At 47.2% G+C, this 23014-nt stretch overlaps 1 protein-coding gene across 1 annotated transcript in view; it reads right to left on the bottom strand.

Annotated features, from left to right (window-relative positions):
* The window catches only part of ADAM19 (ADAM metallopeptidase domain 19), a gene marked incomplete at its 5' end in the record, with an annotated part of 29355 nt that overhangs the window by 2425 nt on the left and 3916 nt on the right, over nt 1-23014 (bottom strand). Inside the window, 18 exons of the mRNA XM_010073299.1 lie at nt 968-1177; nt 1738-1804; nt 2009-2144; nt 2225-2333; nt 3554-3634; nt 4161-4365; nt 4853-4961; nt 5224-5419; nt 6360-6449; nt 7142-7319; nt 8961-9100; nt 9348-9432; nt 10566-10732; nt 11562-11633; nt 13003-13068; nt 13520-13712; nt 15328-15404; nt 16620-16698. Of these exons, the coding sequence (XP_010071601.1) occupies nt 968-1177; nt 1738-1804; nt 2009-2144; nt 2225-2333; nt 3554-3634; nt 4161-4365; nt 4853-4961; nt 5224-5419; nt 6360-6449; nt 7142-7319; nt 8961-9100; nt 9348-9432; nt 10566-10732; nt 11562-11633; nt 13003-13068; nt 13520-13712; nt 15328-15404; nt 16620-16698 (2260 nt within the window). The remainder of the gene's footprint in view (nt 1-967; nt 1178-1737; nt 1805-2008; nt 2145-2224; nt 2334-3553; nt 3635-4160; nt 4366-4852; nt 4962-5223; nt 5420-6359; nt 6450-7141; nt 7320-8960; nt 9101-9347; nt 9433-10565; nt 10733-11561; nt 11634-13002; nt 13069-13519; nt 13713-15327; nt 15405-16619; nt 16699-23014) is intronic.

The following is a 23014-nucleotide window of genomic DNA, read 5'->3' as shown; positions in this document are numbered from 1 at the left end:
TGCTGAAGTGCCGGCTGTTCCCAGGAACAATGGAGCTATGGAGCTAGAAACAAATCCCATTCACTGAAATGTTTTGTTTTTCTCTTCCTCTATATCGTTCAGAGAGAGACAGCCTTCTGCTATCCCCCGCAACTGAGCCCTTTGCTTCTTTGCTGGCCCTAACCTAATAAAGCTAGTTGGGAAATATTTTGGTTAAATGGGTTTAAGTCAGCCTGAGTGATTTGTGACCTTTTCCATAAGAATGTGGGGTCTGCACTGAACTTAGAACAAAATTGCCAGAAAGAGAAGTAAATCAATACCCTTTCCTTATAACCCTCAAAATAACTTCATGGCTAGGATGCTCACTTGAAATGGGGTCAGTTTGGGTTAAGTCTAATGTTTCCTATGCAGTATGCTAAAGGTCCCATTTCTGCTCCACATAAAAATGTGTCTGAGGCTCCTGAGGCTTTAGTCCAGGAATGGCCAAATACGATATACCTGGGGGATCATCCCAAGGAATGAGGATCCTGTAACTCAGCACTAAACCTCAGACTTACCACTGACTGGTAATCTCAGAAGGGCTTGTTTCCAGGAGATAAAATACATGCAAACGGCAAGAGGAGCTTTGCTAGGCTTGCTTACTGAAAAATCTGTACAGCACTTTCATTCCTGGCAAATTATCTACTTTACTTGCAGCTAAAAGAAGTTAAGTGAATGCTGCTTTATGATCCAAGCTACCTGACTCCAGGTTCAGGTCAGAGGTATTTGGGAACCTGAGTGAAGAGCAATTGTGCATGCTAGCATCCAGCATGGTCACTGTCAGCTATGCTACGGGGCAAGGAGGACCACTGGTAGCTGTCCTGCGGCGAGATGGAGCACACACCAGTGACACCCACAGCCACACCAGGGTCAGAGAGGCTTCACCAGCCTCGCTGGGAACACGCATCCCATCAAACCACATCTGCAGGACAGCGGTGCAACTCTGTACCTGAGAGACAGGGAGTTTGGGAGCCGGAGGTGCTGGCCTGCTCGGGGGTGTCCTTCGAGGTACATCCTTCGCAGGTGCCGGCTGTGCTGCCCTGGCAGGCTGCCCCATGCTACAGCCAGTGGGGAGGGCAGGAGGCTGCTGCGGGCTTATTCGGAGCCCTGGAGCTTGCTGGGAAGGAGGTTTTGATGGGATTTCAGGGAAGCCGATCACCTGTGCAGAAGACCCACAAAGCCCAGGAGTTAGGCGCTTCCATTTCAAACCATCCTTTTCAGTCTCTGCTGCACTTTTGAGTATCTGCGAGAGGTCTTTGAGCCACGCAGTAGAAAATATTGCTTGAACACTGGTATGTGTTGCATAGGTCTCACAAGCATTGATTAGATAGACTGGGACAATTTGGGATCATGAGGCAGAAATGGGAACCAAGAAAACAGAGTCACTCAGGTGTTACTGTTATAAATGACGCTTGCAAACAAATCCAGTGTTTGCAATTTCCACAGTTTTGAGAGGGGAATGTGACAGAAGAGGATCCATCAGGAGACACAAGCAGCCACACAGGCCTGGTCAAACCCCAGCTCTTCCCTTTAAGGAAATGGCTAGAAACAGATGCTACATTCAGCTCCCACTGACTTTCAGCCATGGGGGGTGGCTGGCTGTCTGTTTTTCCCATCCTTTGATAAATCCACTAACTGCAGCGTGAGAGGGAACCACATCCCACATCTCAGGACAGCTGCATCCCTCTGTGGGGAGGTGGAAGGTGACCATGTCCCTACCTTCCTCTGCTGCTGCGGGGTTTTCAACTTGAAGGCAGGGTTTGCGTGTCCGGTTCCAGAGGTGTCACTGACAATCAGAGAAAGAAAAGAGTGTTACTTCCTGTGTTTTCTAGTTTTTCTTTAACTGAAGTAAAAAAAAATGAGAAGTAAATACTGACTATACCAACAAACCCATTTAGTTATATTCCTCACAGCCTTTGCAATTTCTCTTCTGTCCTGACGTGGAAAGGGGGTGGATGCAAGCAGACAAGGCACAGCACTGACAATTTACCTGAACTGCGGCATCTTCTTTAGAGAACAGATGGCAAATCTATTCCAGCATTTCAGATAATAGAATAAAAACATGATTCCAATGAGAAGGAGAATGGGAGCCAGGATTGCGAGAGTTATCACAACTGCTGAAGGGCCTGAAGGCAAGAAAGTCGAGTCAGTTAATTGGAAAACTCTCTGCTCGCCATCTAACTCAAGTTCTTCCGGTCCCACTCACCTTCGGGCATGGGGGGACCACTGTCCAAGCTTCCTCCCGTCCCCTGCTTGTTGCAAAATGGGGGGGCCCACCCCTGGTTGCAGTGGCAGTTCTTGTTGTTGTTGCAGACCTGGAGCAGAAAGACACAAAGATTTTAGTGCCAGCTCCTAAAGAATCTACAAGCTAAAAAAAAATAAGGCTTTGATAGAGAAAATACTACAGAAGAAACTCTTATTGGCATAAACAGGGAGTTAAGTGCCGGGAAACATTTTCTTTTCAGTGCCTTTTATTTCCTCAGAAATTCTCCCGTTCTCCAAAAGACATTGGTTCTTCAGCTGAAGTGCCACTAACCTGGATTCAGGAGAAAAGAAGCATTTAAAAATGTCTTTTTCCTGTTTTTATCTCTAAATGGAAGGACTTCCATCCCGTGAAGATTTCTCATTGCTTGGCCCACCGCTATTTGTTCTATTGTCTAGGCAGCCCCTGGAGGGGGATCTGATTAGGGACGTCCTGTGCTAATTGTGGCATTTAATTTGATTCTGTGGAATAGCTGACAACCACTTCCTACAGCTTTACGGACCATAAGACAGGAAGCAGACTGGGAATGAGAGAGCAGGGTGAGTCCCTCTCCTTGCTGGGTACATCCTGGGGCCTCCCAAACCAGGCAGGCAGGCACACACTGCTGCACGCTGCTGTATTTATCTCTCCTCTCCATTGTGTTTTGTGCCAGAAACAACTACAAAAGGTATAAAAAATTCTCACCAGACTTTGCTCTCCATCCTCTGCAGGCACAGCAGAGCACAGTTTGGGATAAACTGCTCTAAACATGACTTTTTATTATGGTTTTCCCTCAAAGTCTCATCTTTTTTTATTCAATCTAAACTGAGCCCAGAAGATTTTCCTGTAGGGTAACCCCTTCTTGTTTTCCATTCACTGCAATTCACAACCCTCCTGAGGACCTTCTTAAATCCTATGTCACAGACCAGAAAATGCATCAAACATGAAAGGAATGTGCCAATTAATAATCAAGAAGGAGAAGTCCAGAGCGAGCCTAAGCATGGTATCAGAACTGAGCTGAACAACCATCCACAGATGGATGGCAGCCCATCCTGCCCCAGTATGAAACGTAGATGAAAAGGAAGACACCTACTCCATGCCCATGGCATTTCTTGCTACAGCTTTCAGACTCGAAGATGACAGATGTGTTCTGGCAGCGTCCCTCAAAGCAAACCTGCAGAGAAGGGATCCAAAAACACCATGGTATCAGAACTGAGCTGAACAACCATCCACAGATGGATGGCAGCCCATCCTGCCCCAGTATGAAACGTAGATGAAAAGGAAGACACCTACTCCATGCCCATGGCATTTCTTGCTACAGCTTTCAGACTCGAAGATGACAGATGTGTTCTGGCAGCGTCCCTCAAAGCAAACCTGCAGAGAAGGGATCCAAAAACCTAATGTTAGCTCTCTGGGTTATGTACCATATCACTGCCTTACTATTTTGTGACTCGCAGGGTCCCAGACACCTTGGCAATACAAGTAACACCATGGGCAGGACAACATGCCATGAAGTTAACCTGGTTCTCAAGCAAACATTTAATCACTACCCTAAATCCCAGCTAACACACATCAGAGAACTCAGAAGTTGATAACTTGGCCATGCCCATACGGGAATTCTGTGGAGGAGCTCTCAGGTGTCTTGATTTCTAATTGTGTGCCACCTCTAAACAAGACAGCCTCAACCAACTGGCAAATCACAGATTTAGCATTAGCCCTAGACTTCATCTGACAAAGACTTAAGGCATGGCCTTCGATACGTGTTCTTTCATTACTTTTCAGAAGCCTCTAAGAAATTATTTTTCCTCTCTCTTGATCAATGGCTTGACAACCACAAAGCACTCTCCAGATGGAAAAGCGATACCTTGAACCTCCTCAGAACCATTACAGGCTTACTTACATGATGGCTCCCACATTTTGTTCCTGTCAGCACCAAGCCAGGATCCAGCATCTCCTTTTCTTCGCTCTCAGATCTGTACACATGGGTCCCTCGGCACCTCAGCTGTGTCCTCTGCATGTGGATAGTGGTGTCTATGGCCACCGCATTGGACTGCAGGGGTTTGGAAGCCGAGCTCTGGCACTGGATCTTCCCACATTTAGCATCTCTGATTTCAAAGGAAAAGCTAGAGTGATTATTTCTGGCTTGCTGAATGTTTTGCAGGCATCAGATCTACATATAAATTCAAGCAGCAAAAGAGGAAGCACCTCCCAAGAGCTGGCCCAAGCAACAGAGTCTGATGGGTTCTGATGGTACCACTTCACTGTCCCCATGGGCAGGCCAGCCTCAACAAAATCACAGATAAGACTAAGAAGTTTTTGTCTCGGCTAAAAAGCTACATTTAACTTATGGATTTAAAAATCCCCTCTTCTGCTGCTTTGAAAAAATATCAGCTAGATGTTTTAAAATGCAAAAGGCAGAGACAATGGTAAACTTAAAGCTGTGTCTGACGAGGATGCATCTGGTTTCCCAGAAGGCAGAGGGAGGGAGTGAAACCAAAGCATGGACCAGTTTTATCTAGTAGCCCATAATTTTGTAATATATAAAAACATCTTTTCCAACGAGCAGCTCTTGGCTGCCACGCAGCTTTCTACCTCATCTCACACTTCTTGTAGTTGCCGTAGATGTCCTTCCCACAGTTCCCGTAGATGTCTCCAGCAGCATTAACCTTCTCAAAGCAGGCGTCTGGTGCTGGCCTTGCTCCTGCATGGAAGAGACTCACGTGGCTGATTCCTGTGGAGCCTGGTACCCCATCTCACTGTATTCCAACCATTCAGTTGTTCTTTTTCTGTGATGGTTTGAGCATGGGAAATTTTTACTGCCTCCTCCAAGTGAGGAAGGCAGGAGAAAAGCCTCCTCAGACTCTGCCACTGATACTGCCTTGCACAGGGTGAATAATAGTAGGATGCCACATAGTATTGCCTGTTCAAAGGACAACATATTTCTCTCCAAGTAGTGTCCTTACCAGGCCCCCACAGCTGCAAGCACTGGTCTGTATATGTGAGACACATGCCACTGTAGCAATACGCCTTTCCTCCATCGCAGGAAGCTCCATCGATTTGGTAAGAGTTGGCAGGACAAAACGGTGACTCGCCAGTGCAGTATTCTGGGAGGTCACAGAGTCCTGACTGTTCCCTGCAGAGAGTTCCCGGAGACATCAGCTAAAAAGATACAAGGGGAAAAAAACTAAATTAGTGCTTGGCTCCTTTGTGCTTTCATGTCTGCACAATGTCTCCCTGTAGATAAGAAAACATCTTGGCATGTGTCTCTTCATCCACCTTGTCTTGGTTTTTTTGAGGTCAGCAGTGACCCAAATGACTCTGTAACTTCATTAACTGCTGAGCTGTGTAGAATCAGATTAATGACAGGTAATTGATAGGTAGCAATGAGATCATGCACAGAAAATAAGGCTGCTAGATCTCAAGGGGACACTGATCCATCTCCCTGTTCCCTAGGGTAGGATCTGATTTACCTAGACCATTTCTGACAGATGTTTGTATAATCTGTTCTCAAAACCCTCCCTGTCTGGAAAGTTTGTTTCAGCGTTTGCCCGTCATTTCTGCTGGAGACATTCTCCTAACGCGTCACTTATTTCTCCCTTGCTTACGAGTTTACACAATTCATTCTTGCCCTGTCTGCCATGGACACAGAGAATGGGAGGGCACACACTGTTACATCTAGGAGCTTTTTCCAAGTCTCTTGCAAAAGGAATGAGTCCAGGTGGATTCCTGGAAAATTATTGTAAGAGCACAGAGTCAATGTGCAAACACAAAAATGAACTTAAGAGAAATGTCTGCCTATGTTCATTTTTGAGCTAATTTGTTGTAAAAACTTGAAAACTTTGGCTCCAAAATCAGAAACACATTTTAACCAGCCTCCATAAGGAAAGCTAAGATCTAAAATGATAGTGATCACACGTGCACAATCCTCTTTGCTAGCATTTCTTCAGCAAGCACCTGGGCTAAAGGATCACATTTCTTGCAGGTAAGAAGCCAAACTCCATGTCTGGCTGTGTTTGCCCCCATTTCCCCTCCATTTTTCAGCCTCACACTTCCACCACTATTATTCTCTCTCCTCCCTTAGGAAACCCAAGGGTCCCACCTTGCACTGGTGACAGCAGCTGCCGTGGGCACATTCGGCGCCCAGCTTCAGGGAGCAGGTGCTGGCGTTGCAGCAGGGGTTCTTGCATTCCTGGAAGACAGCGAGATGCAGCAGAGTTTACAAGGCAGATGTTGAAGACCATAACGTGCCAGAGCATCAAAATGTAAGGCTGGTGTTAATCTGTTCTCATACATGACAAATTACATGCAAACAAAGCAGCAGCCTTCCTTCCACAGTACATTCATGATATCCAACATGTGCTGAATTACAGGACTGGGTAATTGTATCCTCTGTTGGACTGAGTGGATACTACAGGCTGTGCTCATTACATCTGATGAGTCTGGGCTGCTTATTCCAGCTCCTTTTTGTCCCATTAGTCAAAGTATGAACTTGGAAAAGTGAGATGCAGTGTTGAGAGAAGCTCCATCCTTACCAAGAATGGAGCTGGAATTAAAGTGAACTTTACTGGCTGGAACTGAAACATCTAAGATCACTTTTTCTTTTCTTTTCCAAAGGAAGTCTTCATCACCTCTGTTCAAACATGGATTACACCACCCCAACTACTACACACTGTAAATTTAGTTAGACATGACACTTTACAACCTTGATTTACATTACATATACATTCACATTCAGGGAAGGTATACCTATCTGCTGCACCAAAAAAAAAAAAAAAAAATCAAAAGAGCTGTTTACATATCACATAACTGTATTTGCAAAATACATAATAAAATCATTGTGTCCCACTAAACCCCAAATGGTTGGATCTGAACAATTGTTACCTCCACCTCTCCACAGTCACACTCCTCCCCCTCTTCCAAGTAGCCATTTCCACATTTCTTCCCACCATACATTTTTTTGGTATCCGGCATATTGGAGAGACACATCCCTCCACCAGACTGCAGATACTTCTCCAGCTCTTTTCTATTGCACTGGTTGAACACCTTGGGGAATGGGTGCCTGAATATGGACAGTGTAGAAAAACATCGTGACAGATCTGGGCAATGGTTTAGAGAATGAAACATATGCACATACAAATCCTGACAAGTGCCAAAGGGCAGAGGTCTCTGAAGTCTATGAAATTGTGCTAAAGTGGACTGTGATTTTGTGTCTGTTCAAAATCAGACCCATCTAGATTACATTTGAAGATAAGGTGAGATTGCACTGCAAGACTGTCTAGTAACATAACAGCCTTAAAAAAGTAAACTTCACTGAAACAAAATACGTTGAGTTAGATTCAGCTTTGGTAGCCGACAAGCATGGCCATCCTTACCTGCTCAGTACTGAAGCTGTGGCTTATTCCTAACTCTGCTTGAACTAGACTGAGAATCCAGCCTGAAAATCACCTGGACTGTGAATAACTGCTTGTGAATTTAACTGATAAAAATATTGTTTCCTTTTTCCCTATCTGCCTCATTGCAAACAATGTGAATATTTTCTGTTACAAGAATTATCAGTTTTGGTTGCTGCAATGCTTGAACCTATGCACTCTGTATATGACTGTGCATGGGTGCATACATGTTGTGTGCTGGACATTCTACCTATGTGTCAGTATGTCTTCACTTCTCACCTAAAATGTTCTTCCTTATTTGGAGGAAATCATTCACATAAAAGAAGGTATCTAACAGAGACAATTTTGTTAAAACCTGCTAAACCCCAAGGAAGAAGACTTGAGGAAACAGGGAATGTGGTTTTAAGTGAATGGACTTGGCTGACATTTTTACGTGGCTGAAATATGGAAGCTGTTGTGGTTCCCCATCCAAAATGAGCTCTGGAATCCCTGTGGGTTTCCAGAGCCGCTCTCACTTCCCCTTTCTCTCAAAGCCAGCTATTTCTTCCCTTTTAAACGCAGGCTTTCTGTGGCTCACCGAAAACAAGCAGCATTCTTAAGACAACATGCAGGCAATGTTTTCATGTCTTCTGACCTAGAAATACAGCCCTGTCACTGTGCCTTGTAGTAAAATCAGTTCTTCCCTGAAGCAATCCTTTTTCCTCTCATTACCACACGTAACGCACATTATCTTTTGCACTAGATGCTTTAGAAACACTATCATCTATCTATGCATCTTTCATGCAACACAGAAATTAAACCCATGTAAACATCTACGTGCCAAAGTCGCAGATGTTCTAGTCACCCCTCGTTCCTCTGTACTTGCTTGCAGAAGGCAGCCCAGGTTTTGCAGAGGGATGTGTGCGTATATGCATTGAACTTGCTTTGGGGTGATGGATTGTTTGGTAGGACACAGTGGGAAGCACAAACTCAGAGACAAGGGATTAGAGGGGTCCTGAGACAGTCTCTCAGGACAGAAAATCGGAAAACTTTCCTTTTTACCAGTTTCTAGACCTCCACTTCTAAAAACTTCTCAGTCCTTACATGACCTAAGGCCAATCTCAGGCAGGAGTAAGTTCATTCGGAATTTAGCAAATTGCTACTGGCACATGAGCCAGGGTTTGCCCAGCAGTATTTTCTCTATAAATACACTGGCTCCAACAGGCAGCAACAGACCCACCTTTGGTCTGCATTTCTAACTTTTATTCCACCAAGGCTCTTGTAACGAAGCCTTCTGCATTTCTCCACGAGACCCCGCAGGATGAACTCACCCAGTTGCAGAGGCCATGATGCAGCCTCCCTCTTCTGCAGGGGTAGTACAGCAGCCAACGGAATCATGATTCATGCCAAAATTGTGTCCCATCTCATGGGCAATGGTAGCAGCAACACCAATGGCATTATCAGAGTGATCCTGTGCAAGGTCAAAGAGACATGTCAGCATTTTACCTGTGCATGTCCTGTGCACCTCTGAGTCAATGGGGTAAGCACCACTTCTCATTGCTACATGTAGAAAACATCTACTGAAGGTATTCCTGCCTCTGAGCAGGTGAGCTAGAAGCCTTCACAGGAAATGTTTTCTTCCTGGGATTTAGACGGCATCTATCCCATGTATTCACTGCTGGCACAGAACATCACATTAGGTATCAGCAATTACTTACCATGTTTACTCCTCCTGACTGGAAATCCGAGCACATGGCCATCACAGGAGCCAAGCCTACTGTGGTACCTTGGAAGGGCACACCCCTGAAAGCAACCCAGAAAGACCATGAAATGGCACCAAGGCACTCGAGAAGGCAAGGGAGAGAAACGCATCCTGCCGTCCACAGTTTTATACATATACACAGTGTCAGGTGAGTACATTTTCTTCAGTGATATCTTCAAGTACAGGAAATTATAGCAGATCTACCAAGCCTTAAGATCTATTTTTCTTGGACTACTACTTTGCTTTATGGGCCAACCAGACAATCCTATTTTTTATAATGGTCTCGTGCCAAAAAGTGCTCCCCCTGGGCTTTGCAATAAGCACAGAAAAGACTTTTTGGATCCTTAACCAGTTACTGTTTTGAATACTTAATTTACCTTAAGCCTGCTATTTGCCAGCCTGGGATTCAGGGACTTGACAGAGTATGAGATAACACCTTTGAGGTGCAGCCACGCTCAGCTCCTGCCTGGCGAGCAGGAATTCTACATCATCCCTGCCAGCATGTCTGAAATGGGAGCCTTGGAAATCATGCTCAGGACATGACTATGTGAAGGTGACATACAGTAACGTTAAAGGGAAAAAAGCAAACAAAACAAGGGGAAAGGCATTGCATCTCTGCATTTCAGTCCTACAGGTTTCTCCTCTGACTCACCACTGTTTACTGGTGGATGAATTACCATGGGAGAGGTAAGGAGGTCTAAGAGTTGCTGCAAATTTTTCTTCCAATGACATCTGCATTGCTGGCCCCAGCTACTGGCCCTAATGAGATCAGTAGGATGAGTCACAGGTCATCAACCAGCTCCCAGCACTGAGTCCCCAGCGCCTCAGCAGGATGAGTTAACGCCCTCTGCAAAGGGCTTAGCTCCCCTATAGCTCTTAGTTATGGTTCCAATTTTCCTGAAATTGTATATGTAGCTGTGACAGATCACGTGCAGCCGCTTGTGATACGCACACACAATAAAGCTGATGCACTTTGATGTACTGAGACTGCTGCACAGCCTGGGACCTCTGCTTTCCGTAGCATGGTTGTGCTCTGGGTGCCAGAGCTTAATGCTGGCTGAGCAGCCGCTACATAAATCTGCCACTCAATCTTAGAATATGATCTTACATACTGATTTCTCACCCTCCCAAGACATTTGTCAGAAACAGGTTATTTCAGGAGAAATAAACCTACGTGATTAGTTGGGCATTATCATGTTTTCTATGCACCCGCTCCTTGCTGCTCCAGGCCAGAAAGGACTTCAGAGTGGAGTAGGGGTTCTCAGTTACATCACATTTATTCCAGTTACTCCAGATCTCCAACCCCACCAAAGCAATCCGGATATTCAGGGATCTGTAAAACTAAGATACAGGAAGGAAAAGAGATTATAATATGAGTACCACTAATTTATTTTACTGTTTTTTCAATCTTGTATATAAACCCTGCTAAACGCTACTACAGATACACACGCCCAGAGAAGATGCTCTCTCCGGAAACACATTGCAACTTAGCGCTGCAGCTCTGCAGAGAGAAATGTGCACCACCCACAAACCTGAACTCAACGGAACTAGAGGTGATGAACTTTCATTTTAAATGAATGACAGAGATAATCTTGAAAAACAAAGACTGGAGACTGAAATCATGTTTCTCTTTAGATATGTTAAAATTCCTGAAAAGAGGAAGGAAATAATCTGCTGCTCACATCAAGTACAAACACGGTAAGTCTTCATGGGCAGGGGGTGAAGGGAGTGGTGGAAGGAGTTTAAGGGAGAAGGTGAGTATGAAGGCAGTAGATCTGAAAAGCTGTGATGTTCACTTCAGCAGCACTGGGTACCATGTGCCAGGATAACACCTTCCAGCTCTACTTGCCCAGACTTCTACAATTTGAAGTGAATTGACAAGTGTCCCTTGTCAAAAAGCAGTATTTAGGTAACAGCTAATACAGAGGTGTATTAAAACACAGAGATGCTCATGCTGGCTCCAAGGTAAGGAATGGACATTTCCCCACCCTGTCCCTGATGTCAAACAGCAGAATTGTTTGTCAGATGCTGTACACTCCCCAAGTCACTGAGGAGAACTGTTGAAACATGATTCTCTCTCCCAAGAAGGCAGTCTTCCTCTGTCACAATTAATTCTCAGAATTCATGATTCAGACTTTGCTTTCCTCAGTTCACGCACACCTGATCTCACCTTATCTACGTAATTAGCAGCCTCCACTAATTTAAGCCTTGTTGCTTCGATGTTGAAGTGATTCTTCTGAAACTGAACAAAATGAGCATGTCAGACAGCACAAAGGCAACTGGAAAGAGCTGAAATGTGTTAAAACAAGTCACATTACTCTGGGAATAAGAAGGTAACTATCAGGTGAAGCCCCAAAGCCTTCCTTCACTGTACATCTGACTATAAGCCCACCCATACATGTATATTCAGAACTCATCCCTGGCATCCCATGGCAGGGATGTTACTCAAGCGATGGTAATAACTCAGTGGAGCAACTCAAAACTTATCAGAGCCCCCAGAGCCAGGGGGTGACAAAGAACTGACAAATTTGCCAGGTAAAATATATGGTAACATGACTTCATGTCTGAGGTCAAGGCAGCCGTAGTGCTCATCACACCTCACTCATCCAGCGAGTGGGGGATGCATCTCACTCATCCAATGAATTTGCCTATTTAAGCCACCTGGCAATTAATGAGTAAATCTTAGCAAACTGATTCAAGGAATTAAAGTTGCAAAATGTTTAGATTTTTGTTTAACAGATGTCAAAACCTGGGACTTTTCTTCTAGCAAGGGACACAGTAAAGTAAGGGCAGTTAACGATGCGGGTGTCCACCCCAGCTTGTCTAATGAAATGGTGAACAACATACGGCAGCTCCTGGGTATGATGTGTTTTCTCACCGTTTCCTTGATATCCTGCTAACAGAGAAACCAAACTAGGTTCTGCCTCTTTAGTTTTGTTCAGAATAAATTATAGCCTGGAGCACTACGTAGCTTTCCCTGTTGGAATTCCAAGCTGTAAATTATGAATGTGACCAGCCTGACTCCTGTCTGTGCTGGAGATTAAACAATCACCAAAACACTGCGTGGTTTGCACTGTCAGTAAGGACATCTGGTGTGCCGTCCAGGCTGGGGATAGGGGAGAGATTGCTGACTTCACTGCGTCTCTTCCAGACCCAGTCTGTGATCTGGAGTCTTGAAAATGTCTATTTATATGTCTGCTACCAGCACACACAATTATCTTCTCTAGAGATTAGGTGTACTGCAGAGTTATAAGCACGTCATTCCTGGAAACCCCGAAGTGACCCGAGGCTGAAGGCAGTCTCTCCCATTGATAACCAGGGACAACCACTGGTACCTTGGGAGCTAAGAACTGACCCCAACCCTAGTCCTTCAACCAAATCACAACCTGCATCTCTGCCCTGGCCAACAGTGACTGATGGTGGTAGCAGAAGAGTCCTGGCCGCTAGGACAAAAGTGACCAAGACACAGCTGTCCCTGCCTGCTGGTGGGGGTAGGACCATTGGGATGGCAAGAGGAAACCTGCTGAGCTCCTGCCACCCTCCCTGCCCCGGGTGGGATGCTCACTCTGGGCCCGGTGCTCAGTTGGTATAAACACGATCCCTTTTCTTACCTCTGCATAATCAGCCACAAGCAGAAGCTCCACGTACTTTGTAGCCTGCAGAGTCTCCCGTTTCACCTGCAGCAGCAGCAACATGGGTTATTTCCCCAATATCCCCAAGAAAGTCTTTGCAAAACATAGATACAGGCCATTTTTCCCAGTTTATTTTTCACTGGCCATTCACCCCACCAGGGACCTCCAGATGTGATTAACTTATAGAAAGTATCACAGCTCAGTCTAGCTACAGCAAGCACCCATGTACTTGGGCCCATTTGTTCCTGTACTGGATGCACAAATCTGCAGGAACAGCTACAGCCCAGATTCCTCAGGCTACACAACAGTCCCCAACACTCATTTATTTCCCTACTGGAGCCGCTGTGTGGCAACAAGCTTGCTACAAACCCTCTTAAATATTCTCTTCCATTTTACTTTCTGAGCTATGGTCCTGGAGGTCTTGCAGGCTCCTTGGGCTTGGAACAGGTGGGAAATTTGGAGCATCACACCTGGACCCAGTTTGAGCCCTGCTTACCCTCTGGTGAGGTGGTTTCATCCCTGTTGTGAAGTCCCTGAGCCAGTCTTCGGCCACGTCCCCAGTGCCCTGGTAGCCACAGGCTCCTCTTTGCAGCCTCAGGTTGTGCAGCCTGTAGATCAAGTGCTGGTTTGGGCTCTCGGGAACCGGCTCTAAGATATAGCTGGAATTGCTGCTCAATACGATAAGTCCCCTGTTGAAATGGGAAGCAATAAGAGGGAAAGTTAATTACTATCACAGCGACCGGAGAGAAGTCCTGCTGCTGAGCTCTCGTCTAACCCTGTCAAGGCACTTATCCTTACCAGGCTGGCCAGGTCATTAATAAAAAGGATGGGGATATTCTGAGTTCAGAGTAGGGAATCCCTGAGCTTCCATGTATTAAAACCTATTCAACAGGCCTCAGAAATTCAATTAAGAGGATATTGAAGCATGTCCTGCAACAGTGCTAACCTGAGAGGCACTGATTTTTAAAGTACAGTTTTTCTTTTAGGGGCAGTGGAAGCTTTTCCACAGATTGAAGAAATTTGTCTTTAAGAGAACTAACCTAAAAAATATAAAGACCTTTTTTTTGTCATCAGAAAAAAAAAAAACAAACCACACCCAGTTCTCTCTGGGGCTTGCATGTGGTTGTACAGTTCTGGTTTGCTCAATGAGTCTGTTATAGACAGAAGAGATGGAAATCTCCCGTGTTGGATGCTCACTGGAAGCTGTGTGGCCTGATGGGCAGCACACTGCCCTGCGAAGGCTCAGAGCGAAAACAGCCTCACGTGCTCCGCTCCCCTGCCTTCCTGGCAATAAGAAGATGATGCCGAGGAGCAGCCAGCAAAATCCTGACAGCGCAGGAATGATACCACGTGAGCATACCACGGAGACATCCCTGTCTCCGCTGCAGCTGGGAAGGCAGGACCAGGAAAACCCAGGCTGGCAGAGGCAAGGCACACCTGTGACTACTTTTGCTTTTGGATTATTTATTGCAAACCACAGGTGGCTGCACTGTCCTGTTTATCTTGCTGGGCTCTTTGGCCTGCACTACATTCACTTAAGACGTCTCAGGTTTGCTTTGGCGCAGGCTGTTTCCTGGCTGGAGCCGGTCCCACCAGCACAGCTCCCCATCAGCGCTCCAGAGCAGATGACCGCTAATGTCAATAAAGCCCTGTGGTGTTTTGGAAACAAACTCTGAGCTCGTGTAAATGAATGCAGCGCCCTGGTCGCAGTGAGCTATTTCATTTACTCCTGATGAGGATACAGACCCTCTTCTCCCGCCAAAGACCCCACTAATGCCACGTGATGCCCACGCAGCACACACAACCCCAACACCAGCCAGGAAGAGAGCAGAGAGCAGGGCTGACAGCCCAGAAGGAAGTTCAAACGTGAAGACTTTGCCCCAAAACACACACAAAAACTTGCCAGTTGTGAAAGACGGGGAGAAGGAACTGGTTTCTGCATTAATATTGAGCATTGGGTGGGGACATGGTGAGCCCTGCCCCATCTCTGTAAGGGATGCAGCCCTGAGTCACCAACAAGAGACTCTTCTGCTCCAGTGGACTCTTGAGTTAAACTCACTTATTGCACCAGCCCAGGTCGCCAGCACAAAGCGGGACGGACTCTAGGAGCTGGCTAGGAGGCCATGCTTACTAACGATACCCAGATTTCTGCATTTCCCCTCACACGTTCCCTTTTATGCCCAGGACACTTGGCTGGGAGGCATCTGAGAAGGGATCTATCTGCCCAGAGAGAAATACAGCAGGCAGACTGCTGGGGAGCTGAGCACAGGCATTCCCGCAGCTCCAGCATCACCAGGCACTTACCGCAGCCCTCGGCACGTGCTGAGCGTGACGCTGGAGCGCTCCCAGCCCCTCACGACCCCGTGGTAGAAGCAGTGGTCCTGGAAGTCAGAGGGAAGCAAGGCTGGCAATGTGGTTTCAGGATGGACACATGCTACTTTGAGGCATCACTGAGTCCCATGTGAGTACCACCGATACTCCAGTAACTGATCTCTTTGCACTGCATGTGGCAGCTGACTATCACAACTAAATCCCTGCATCGAAATTTGGCCTTTCAGCCACTGTGCACAGCCTGTGCGAGTGCATCAAATGGCTCCTTGTTGCAGTAAAAATTAAGAGCAGGATGGACACATGCTACTTTGAGGCATCACTGAGTCCCATGTGAGTACCACCGATACTCCAGTAACTGATCTCTTTGCACTGCATGTGGCAGCTGACTATCACAACTAAATCCCTGCATCGAAATTTGGCCTTTCAGCCACTGTGCACAGCCTGTGCGAGTGCATCAAATGGCTCCTTGTTGCAGTAAAAATTAAGAGCTTTGACTTCCCAAGGAAGCAGCTCAGATGGTGGCAGCATTCAGGCCAATCTGAAGGTTTCTGCCTGTAACGGGAGCTGCCTGTCGATGGCAGCCGGCCCGGGGTCAGGCCCCAAAGGACGTGCCTCCAGCCCCAGAGAGGGTGACGCCACGGACAGCGGGGAAGTCCTGGTCTGGGGGCTCCTGCCAAGACAAAGGCAGCCTCTGGCAGGGACAAGGAGGCTTTGGGGCAGAAACGCCAACGTATTCATCACATCCCCTTGCCCCGGGGCAGCATCAGTAAAGATGATCTCATGGGGTTTTTAGCTCTTATTTTTGCATCGCAACCAATGCACATCTTTGTGCCACTGCTGCAGAGAGTCAGCCAAGGCCTGCGTGACATCAGTAATTCAGGGATTTTTACTGAACAGCAGCCAGCTTACATGGGCTGGTTTTCCCAAAGGCTGGGAATGTCCCTAGCATGGGGTACCCAGTGGCAAAACTAAAAGCAAGAGGATGAGCAGGGAGAGGAATAAATGATTCCCCAGCACCCAGAGAGAAGAGAGCGATGCTGGAGGATGACCTGGGCTCAGAGCTTAGGAAAAACAGTAAGATGTTTTTACCATTGCTGGGGGATGGAGCTTTCTTGCTGGAACCCCCCAGGTGAGACAGACTGCCCTCCCCTTCAGCTTAAAGCAGACCCCTGTACTCAAAGGAGACAGAAGGTCACCCGCTTCTCTGGGCCCCCTGCCTCGTCTCCCCTGCACACCGCAGGAGGGAAAGCGCTCTCTGCACTCACCGTGTGGGTCAGGGAGGTGGTCCGGGGCTCTCCAGTCCAGCTGTAATGAGTCTCGGTGTAGCTTGGTGCAAAGAGGTTTCTGCAGATACAAGGAGGGGGAAAGAAAAGAAAAAAAAAATAAAGAAAAAGAAAAAAAAAAGACATTAAGACCTCTTTTTAGACCTGGATTTCTGTTTCCTAGGTGTGTTAGAAAATCAGCTAGATGCAGCTCTTTCTGAAGTCAGTGTAAATATTCTAGTTGCTGTGAACTGCTATTGTGGACTTGGGGCAGCGGCTGTTTGCTACCTGCAGTGCAAAACCAATTGCAACGCACGGGGGGCAAGCAGCAGACAGGGATTTGGGGGACACCAGCGAGAGCTACGCTGTATCTCTGCGCTCCGCTTGGGATCGGCACTCTCCTCCTGCGAGGCACTTGTTAAAACACTGTCCCCAGGAGGGCAGCAGCTAATGGCTTCCTGGTGGCACAGGAGCCATCGGAGCTGCTGCAGGACCAGCGCCGCAGGCTGCGCTTCCCTGCGCAGGGCACGCTGTGATAGCAGGCGGTCAGAAGGTGGAAGTATAGGTGACCTTGCCACATCCATCTATCTGCTGCCCTGGCAGGAGCTGAGCACTTCTTGTTATGAAGCACACCCACAGGGTGCAGTGAGCCATCTTCCGAAGTGCTTTTTCAAGCCATTTATTAAATTAAAATAATAAAGTAGAGCCTGTCCCTGTGTTCAATCAGGCACTGAGATCCACTTCCAACAGCTGCAAGTGAACCACTCAGTTTTTATGTGAGGACTTTAAAAAGCCCTGGAAACTCAACATCACCATCCTCCCTTAATGGGTGCAGAGTTTCCTTTCCTACTGCAAAGTCATGCCCCAGATACACTGGGATTAGATTCAGCACACCAAGCCCAGTGTACCATGCACACCACAGGCCAGGTCAGGACACATCTGGGCACTGGAGTGAGTTCTCAGTGCAAATCCAGACTCTCCAGTGCCCCAATCTGAGCACAATGATAAACCAATCTGCATTTCAACTTCTGCCCAGAAGCCAATTCACATCCTTGTCCTAGGAAAATGCTGATTCCCCAATGTGAATTTGTATCATCCTCATTTAGACAATAATGTCCCTGTCTTCAGCCCAGGATCAGACCTAAAGTCTATAAAAGGCGCTCCTGTGCACTGAACAGTGTCTTGATTTGGTTCCAGAGGAAACAGCCGCCTTCTTTTTAAACATCTGCATTTGCTAAGCAGGGAATCTAAAAAAGTACAGCAAGTCAAAATCAGGGCCAAACCAAGAAGGTCACATCCTGTGTCCATCTCAGCAGCAGTAAAATGTAGGTTTAAAACTTTTTTTTTTAAAGCAATGGCCTCACTTCCAAAAATCTGGAGAAGGATCACAGAACGTGCCCCATTTATGAAACACATTTCAGCAGCAACCCCACGGTGCTGTCAGGCCACTGAAGTGCCACACTGTCCATGCCACGAGGATGCCACCTGCACCCTGGGCAGTGTGATGCCAGCAACGCTGCAGCCGCAGTTCAGTCCTTCTGCATCCCTGTTTAATGCATTTCATGCAGCAGATTTTTGAACTAAGACCTGCAAGAATGAAAAATTTTCTTCTTTTCTTTGCTTGATTTCTTTAAATTGGGTGAAGAAAGCTGTACCAGAAGCAAACTCAAAGATTTTTCCATCTGTCTTGGTTTTTGGTATGGGGCAGTCAGGTCTAATCTACATTAAAAGCCTCTGTTTGAATAAGGGATTGGGGTGCTTGTGATATCTAATTAAATTAGGCCAGAGCAACAGGAAACACAACCTTTTATCAGTGTGTTTGAAAGTCCTTCCCCTACCCAGCACCAAAGGCTCAGACATCTGAAAAAGTACAGAAGGCTTAGTGTCAGACAAAACTGTGCCACTGCTGTATCTGACAGCGTTTCACGTCAGGAATAAAACAGCTTTTATCTCCGCTTTCAAAGTCCACTGTAGCCCAGGAAAGCTCATTTTGTTTCTTTCTGGTGTGTTAATTCTCATCACTAGATCCTGTCAGCAATCAGAAGGTGAGATGGCTGCGGTCTGGGAACCAAAGATAAGCCCAGAAGCACCGTCCCACAGCTGATACCGCCCTTCATCTCCCCGGCTGCAGCAGCTTGCTCAGCATGAGGCTGCAAGAAACAAACGTTTAATCAACAGATTGCATTAACTTGCAGGAAACTGCCTTGAGCAATGCGCTCTGGCAGGTATCTGGTCTGTGTTAGAGACTGTCATCTCGAGAGCAGACACTAAACCGGCATGTGTCTGCCCAGCACTACTAAAGCCAGAATTAGACACCAGCCCATGCGTTTCCAGTAGCCGAGGCTTGCACAGCCTGCTTGTTTCACTCCCAAACAAGCACGCTTATGTTTTCTTCCTGCTCCTTTATTCTTGGAAAGCATTCACTATGAATAGCTATTTTATCTCTCCTCCAGCATCTACCATCAAACCCCTCAGTGCTTTGACTCCTGCCCAGCCCCATGGCGCTGCTGACCAGCCCCAATGCTGTGCTGGGCCATGCTGAGCACCAGAGCCTGGGGATCACAGGATCATCACAGGATGATGCCACACAACACGTGGTACATGCACATCTCCTCCTACCTGCAGAATCAGGCTCTAGCCCCTTCTAGGCTGGATTAGACTAGGCAGCTGAGAGGTCTGCCTGAATTTGTGGGAACATTTATGCAGCCACTGAGCTGAAAGCATGCATCAGCTGGCTGAGTGGTGCTGTGTTATGACTTTCAAGCCTCTCTCCACCACTGGACTCCTATCCTACATTGCAGGCTCCCTACGAATGGTCCAGCTTCTTATTCTGAGCTGAAACAGACCTTTTTTGAAGACCCTTCCCTGCCTTAACACCGGGGAGCCCTGGGGCTCTTGCAGCACTGCTGAGAAGGGCTATCACAGCGCACGGCACGGTGTGCGGTGGGGACGGCAGTGAGGAAAGAGGAAAAACAACAGGACATCTTGCAACACCCCTGGGGTGCTATCTCACTTCAGAGCCTGTGAAAGCTCACTCCCAGCCCAGCTTACTTCCTCAGCTAGCATCAAGCTTTCCACCACACTGTAAAGAAACAGAAAAGAAGCCTTCTCTCCATCTCAGAGCACACCAGTTACCAGCCAGTCTTGTCCCTCTTCTCCACATGTACCACTTGGTGGGTAAACAGGTCAGATTAGTGAGACACACATACCACAAAACCACAGCAACAGCTTTTATCCACTGTCGTTTCAGGACAGCATCCCTTCCAGGCTGAACGGCTGATTCCAGGGGAGCTCAGCCCTGCAAAGCGCTGACGGAACCAGTTCACTGTTTCCAGAGGAGCACAGAGCTCACCTTGCTGGAGAAGGAAAGACTGGGAAAACCAGCACTATTCAATTCTTTGTTCTCTGTTACATTATATGTGTCAGTGACTACCTCTCCAGAAGCTTGAGATGAAGCTGCAGAAGTCTGAATACAAAAATAACATTGTTTAAAGGCTTCTGAGCTTGTCAGGCAGCTGTCAGATTGCTAGCACACATCATCTTCCTAAAAGGCAGCATGGAGTCCCTCATTAGAGGAGTTATCAGTATGAAGGCTTGATGAAGTCAGAGGAAAAGCTGGTTTTGGATGGGAGCACTCTCCTTTGCTAAACCTTGATCACAGCTGCAGCCACATGGGGCTGTTTGAGGCCAGGGTGAGCTCCACAAGAGCACTCAAGGTGTTCTCGAGAAGCCCTCACACCTTTCCAGCAGCAACCAGCTTTTGGCAAGACCTGTCATTCCCCAAGATCCAGCTCGGCATCCAGCTCAGGGTGGAATAGCCTGCTGTTGGCAGGATTTGTTCCCCAGAAAGCCTTGGGAGCCGGGCTGAACACAAGCGAGGGAGCCAAACGAAGGAAGAGTGGCTCGGTGCCATAATGTACAGATGGCTTGAGACTGCTTCTGCTGATGACCGACATGGAGTGATCTTGGTCTGGCTCCAGCCTGTCAATGATATCATTGTTTGAAGCAAAGCCCTCCTCCCCGCGCCGCTGTGCTGTCCCCAAAGGGCCCTGCCATGCAGAGCTGACACCACAGGGCGGTGGGTCTCGGCTCTGCCCACATTGGGACGCCATGCCGGGGAGGTCACATACTTTGCACATGAGCCCATGGTGCTCCATGAGAGAGGCAGGCTCAGGGTGTAGGGCAGAACCCAGCTTTCTCAATAGGCAGCTGCCCCTGGGGCACTTGGGGACAGGGCAAGAGCACAAGCTCCAGCTCATCTAGCCACCGCAGAGGGGCAGAGAAGCAGCTGGGGAAAGAGGTGCTGCATGGCACACACAAACGCTCCCAAAAACAGCAGAAGGAAAGCTGGGGCCTTTCTTGCATGACCATGTTCATTTGAGGGAGTGCACATTTCCAGCTGCTCTAGAGAACCTCACCCCTATTCTCCTGATAAACAGGAGCAGTTTTCTCTCACCTGCGAAGCATCACTTGTTGGCACAAGTCTCAGAGGGGCTCAGAGCCCTTGATCCCAGGGGACCTCTGTGAATGTGCTCAGCTCCACCAGCCAGAGATCACCCGTGGGCACTGGGAGGGCCCCAGTGGCACACTGGTGCTCTTACTAATTGGACCAAGAAGGATGTTGTATAATTTGGTCCCATGAACAACTTTGTTTGGGTTCATTTTACAGAGGGGCTAGTCTGCACGAACAGCTGCCAATTTAAAAACACCCGTGAGTATATAGCAGACAGACATTTTTTATTTCCTCCCAAAAAACAAAAGCTAAATGGTCCATGAAGCTCTCATGAGAAACATTGACTCTCAATTTTTCAGTCGTGGGATCAAGAAAAGTGAAGCCTGCAATCTCTTATATCTCTTCCCATCCCTCTCCTCAAATCACAATAAATCTGTCCAGTCAGGCTGCCAGCATCTGGGGGTGGAGGGAATTGACTCTCCCAAGAAAGTTTAGACATCAGATTTCCATCCACAATTTGTGGTCCCACTCTATTGCCTCTCAACATGATCCAAGTAGGGTAAGAAAGGGAATTTGACCTCTTACCTCCCAGTCACTTAAATGTTCCCTAAAGTCAGAATTTATTATTGAAACCTGAGGTGAGCCCATCTTGAACTCCACCAACACACAACCCATGACAGCATGAGCAGGCACGCCTGCTTTCCATATCCACCACTCATGGGAAATTGGAGATTTTGCCTCTCTGGAATCGTCCAGCCAAAACCTGGCACTTCATAAAAACCAATGAAACACAAAATTTTTTTTCTTGGTGAATTTCATCCAGATGAAGCCTGGAGCTCTCAAGCTCCCCTCCTCAAGAGCCTTTGTGAGAACATGTTTATTGTATGAACAGTACCAGTTTGGAAGGAAAAAGTGGCTTCCCAGCTCCTGAGGTGGAACTAAACTTGCTATTTGTAACGCCTGGGAAAATACCACAGGCTAAAGACTGTCCATCCCCTTTTGCCATCCGCATCATCTGTGCCATTCACTGTCTAAATCACGCTACAGGACCCAAGCAAAATTTGTCACATTGCCCCTTGGCTTACCCATGGGAACCATAAAAGTTGCCTGGAGAGGAAAAAGGAAATAAAATAAATGGGAAACTGTCTGATAATGAGTCAGGGAGCAAAAAATTTAAAGGGCTCCATTTCCTTGTCTCTTCCTCTCTGCCCCACACAGAGGAATCACTGAGTATCCCAAGGGAATCAAGAGGCTGAAAAGCAGCTATGGTTTTCCAGGTCTCAACCCTGTTTTCCTGATGACTCCAAGAGACAGTAGAACAGGATAAACTAAATTTCCCTTCTTCACATAACCCTTGTCCCCTCCCTGTGCAGGAAGCCCATCAAACACCGATGATGTGTAGCCCATCAGTGGAATAATCTCATACAACCTTCCTGCTCGGAGGCAGGCAGCAACCTCCCCTCTTCCTCTCTCCGTTGGTAGAGGAGGCCCAGGAAATGAGCAAAAGCAGGAAATGGTGAAATACAAGTGACATACAGATCTCTTATAGCACCACTGAGAGCATCAAGCGGGCTGGAGTGCTTGTCGCCTACCCAGGTGGGGCCGGAAGAGATTGGGAATGATAGTACTCCTTATCAGATGCAGCTGCCTAAAAATAATTATCTGGATTGCTCCCGAGGTCAGACAAGATGAGCTTTGGACTTTCTTTGCAGTGTCCTCAGCCAGTTGCTGCACATCCAGTGCTTAAAGAGGGCTCCAGGAGAGATGGGGGAGTGCCCTTTATTGGGGAGCATAGTGATAAGACGAGGGGTAATGGTTTTAAGATGAAAGAGGGGAGATTTAGGTGGGATATTAGGAGGAAGTTTCTTCCTGTGAGGGTGGTGAGGCAGTGGCCCAGGTTGCCCAGAGAAGCTGTGGATGCTCTATACCTGGCGGGGTTTCAGGC

This window comes from Pterocles gutturalis, unplaced genomic scaffold, assembly GCF_000699245.1.
Source record: "Pterocles gutturalis isolate BGI_N339 unplaced genomic scaffold, ASM69924v1 scaffold11302, whole genome shotgun sequence".
NCBI lineage: Eukaryota > Metazoa > Chordata > Aves > Pterocliformes > Pteroclidae > Pterocles > Pterocles gutturalis.
The sequence above is the reverse complement of the archived record's forward strand: the minus strand, read 5'-3'. Positions and strand labels throughout refer to the sequence as shown.